Consider the following 3,934-nt stretch of genomic DNA (forward strand, 5'->3'; position numbering starts at 1 on the left):
GTTGATTTGTTTCACTGACGTTATTACTGTTATTTCTTTATTTTCTGCAAACAAAGTGCACAAAAAAGCTACACGTTTGCATTATGTTATATATACACTAATAATAAAGGACGTTACCATATATACATTTACAAACCAAGGACGTTATATAGACCTCCTTGACTCAAGTTAGAAAAGGGGTGCATATTATACACAAGGTTTAGGTTTTACAGAGGTACAGCCCCCTAAAAATCCCCTGCGTATTATACTCAAGGGTGGAATATACTCGAGGATTTCTGGAATTCTGGAAGCCAGATAAAAAAACCTGATACTGTATTTATTTTATTGATTGTTACTTATTTTTCCGACCTTAGATGAATGAAAGATTAAGTGGAGCCAAACAAGATTTGAACTCGAAATGTAAAGGGACATAACTGTACAACAGCTATTTTTGATTGGCATTATCACACAGTCAACCGATCATATACACCCACCACACATACACACCTGTTTGCATACTATATATAAATATATATCAATCATAGCAAAGAAGTAGAAATAATAATTAGGTGATGTATAAAGTCCATATTGTCAGTGAAGAGATTTAACTGAAAATCGCAAAAAAGCAACACAAAACAGCAAAACAATTGGGAGTTCAAAGTTTAACTTCAGAATATACAAAATTAAGGAGTATTTCTCTGAGTAGTAGTAGTAGTAGTAGTAGTAGTAGTAGTAGTAGTAATAATAATACCAGGTGACAAACGATGAAGCAGACTTAAAATGCAGATGTTCCAGTCTTGGACTGCATTATCTTCTGGTGTATCTTTCATTTCTTTTCCTTTTTTTTTTTTTTTTTTTTTTTTTTTTTTTTTTGCCAAACCTTAATTAGAGAAGAAATGACAACAATTTTAGTCAAAGAAATTGACCCCATGACTTAGTCTTTGTAAGCCTAGTACTTATTCTGTTAGTCACCTTAGCAGGTACATAAACACATCACTACTAGTTGTCAAGCAATGGTTGGGGCACAGAGGCACACACACACACACATATATACAACAAGCTTCCTTCAGTTTCCGTCTACCAAATCCACTTAGAAGGCTTCCGTCGGCCTGAGGCTATAGTGGAAAGTGCCACACAGTGAGACTGAACCTGGAATCATGTGGTTGTGAAGCAAGCGTCTTACCACACAGCCACACATCTATGAGTTTGTTTTGTACTTTATTTCTTTTTTTTTTTTTTTTTTTTTTTTTTTTTTTTTTTTTTTTTTTTTTCTTCCTTTTATGTGGAAGATAGCAGGTTCAAATATTTGAAACAGTAGCAGCCTCTCCTCTCCACATCATTGATACAATCCAAGAGAAAGGCAAAGGTCGATATAGTTTGGCACCAGCGATGTCACAACTCATTTCTACAGCTGAGTGAACTGGAGAAACGTGAAATAAAGTGTCTTGTTCAAGAGTACAACACACAGTCCGGTCCAGGAATCGAACTCACTACCTCATGATCGTGAGCCTGAGGCTCTAACCACTGAGCTATGTGCCACGTACACTACTCTAACGATAATTCACTCAGTAACTTTACTGTGAGAAGGCAGTGAGCTAGTAGAAACGTTAGCACACCGAGCGAAGTGCTTAGTGGTATTTCATGTCTTTACGTTCTGAGTTCAAATTCCACCAAGGTCGACTTTGCCTTTCATCCTTTCGGGGTCGATAAATTAAGTACCAGTTGCATACTGGGGTCAATCTAATCTTTACTGTTATCTTTGTTTTGTTCTGTATATCTGGGTCATTTTATCTGCATCGTTCTAACACGGAAAGTTTACCAATTATCTAGACAACTTTGGAATATATCTTTCTAAAGTGCTTTTCACATAATGACCGCATTGAAAAGAGTGGTACACTTCTTTAATCCTATCTCTAGTTTCAAAGTCCTTTGAAAATATTTTATTAAAATATAGGCCCAGACATTGGCTGTAGGTTAAGAAGCTTGCTTTGCAACCACACTGTTTTGAGTTCAGTCTCACTGCATGGCAGTTTGGGCAAGTGTCTTCTCCTATAGCTTTGAGGCCAACCATGCATTGGAAGTGAAAATGGTAGACTTTATGGATGCTATTTGTTCGTACATACATACATACATGTACACACTCCCTCTCTAATTATTTCCTTGTGTTCTTTACTGTTGAAGAGCCTAGGCTTGAAATGAAAAAGACTTTCTCACCTTGTCGAGCGTCAAGCTTATACACCTGCTTGTTGTTTATAGACCTGTCTTCGTCTTTTGTTGTTCTGTAAATTTCAACTATATATATATATATATATATATATATAGATATGTCATCATCATCGTTTAACGTCTGCTTTCCATGCTAGCATGGGTTGGACGATTTGACTGAGGACTGGTGAACCAGATGGCTACACCAGGCTCCAATATATATATATATATATATATATATATATATATATAGTGGTAATACTTGATAAGTGTAAGCACCTGTGTATGCCAGATAGTGGCAGAGGTGAAAGAATATATCAATCATAAATTGAAAACAGAACACAAAGGATATTGCGGTACATGTGTTTCAAGCTTTATAAACAATTGACAGATTGTTTATAAAGCTTGAAACACGTGTACCGCGATATCCTTTGTGTTCTGTTTTCAATTTATGTTTGAGATATATATATATATAGTTGAGAGTAAGATATATATATACACACATACACATATATATTTATGCATATATATATGTATGTTTGTATATATATATATATATATATATATATATATATATAAATATGTATACACAGAAACACACACATATATAGACATAAATATATGTGTATACACATTGATATATATACACACATACATATTTGTATACACATTCATTATATATATATATAACATACTGTTCCATGATAGATAGGTAGATATATATAGTGGGCTTCTTTTCAGTTTCCGTCTACCAAATCCACTCGCACAGTTTTGTTTGGTCCATGCTACAGTAAAAATGTGTACCCACACAATGAGATTGAACCCAAAACCATGTGGTCTGCTACCACAACAGCTCCTTTATAGGATCCAGTTAGCTCAAGACATCATCAGGAGGAACCAAGTCTGGTATCGGCCCCTACACCTCTACCGTTTTGACGTGGCGGGGCCCCCACTTTCGGAGGTGTCTTCAGCTCTGGTGTTGAGTGCATGTCTTTTTTCTTCTGTTCCCTGACCTCTTTGATGCAGCGTCAACGAGTATCAGCGAAGTAATTAATGTTGGTATTGCTAGTGTTAAGCAAAACTAGAATATACCTCTGTATATGTAGGTATGTGTTTTCTCTGTATGTGTTAAGTTAAAATTATCCAGCAAACAATCTCTGTAATTGTGTTTGTCCTAACTTGAAATACTGGTTTCTTACAAGTCTCAATTGATAATTCCTAATTCCTTACTTCGTGTGTCAGACTAAACAATCACATAGTCTTCCAGACTATTTACTTTCATAGTTTCCTTTCCATTTTGTTTTTTATTTTATATTTTACAATTTTTAAAATTTATTTTTAATTATTTATTCATTTATTTGTTTTCATTCTTTCCAGAAAACCGTTCTTCACAGTGCTTCAAACACCACGAGACAAGGCGATGGTTACGTAAGGTAGATACATATTCCTTTGTCAATATCACTTGTAATCAATTTGACCAATAAACAGAAAGAAATGTAGTGCATTGGACTAAATCTCATGAAGTATTTTGCCTTGGCTGTTCTAGGTTCAAATCCTCTCACTTGATTTTTTTATTTCTATTTTATTTTATTTTATTTTTTTTACTTGGTTGGTCTCAAGGCAGGCATCAATCACCTTTGACCTTTATTGGTCCTCTAAGATTAATAAGAGAAATTAAATTGATGTTTGTTATTGTTTTGTGGTGGTTGTGATGTTTAAATTTGTGTAATGTTTTTTTTTTTTTTTTTTT

At 34.4% G+C, this 3,934-nt stretch overlaps 1 protein-coding gene across 2 annotated transcripts in view; it reads left to right on the plus strand.

Annotated features, from left to right (window-relative positions):
- The window catches only part of LOC106873810 (UNC93-like protein MFSD11), a 26,909-nt gene that overhangs the window by 5,575 nt on the left and 17,400 nt on the right, over positions 1 to 3,934 (plus strand). For both annotated transcript variants that reach the window (XM_014921322.2, XM_052975708.1), the window contains exon 2: positions 3,562 to 3,617. In XM_014921322.2, coding sequence (XP_014776808.1) covers positions 3,562 to 3,617 — 56 coding nt within the window. The remainder of the gene's footprint in view (positions 1 to 3,561; positions 3,618 to 3,934) is intronic.

This window comes from Octopus bimaculoides, chromosome 22 (assembly GCF_001194135.2).
Source record: "Octopus bimaculoides isolate UCB-OBI-ISO-001 chromosome 22, ASM119413v2, whole genome shotgun sequence".
In the NCBI taxonomy this organism is placed as follows: domain Eukaryota; kingdom Metazoa; phylum Mollusca; class Cephalopoda; order Octopoda; family Octopodidae; genus Octopus; species Octopus bimaculoides.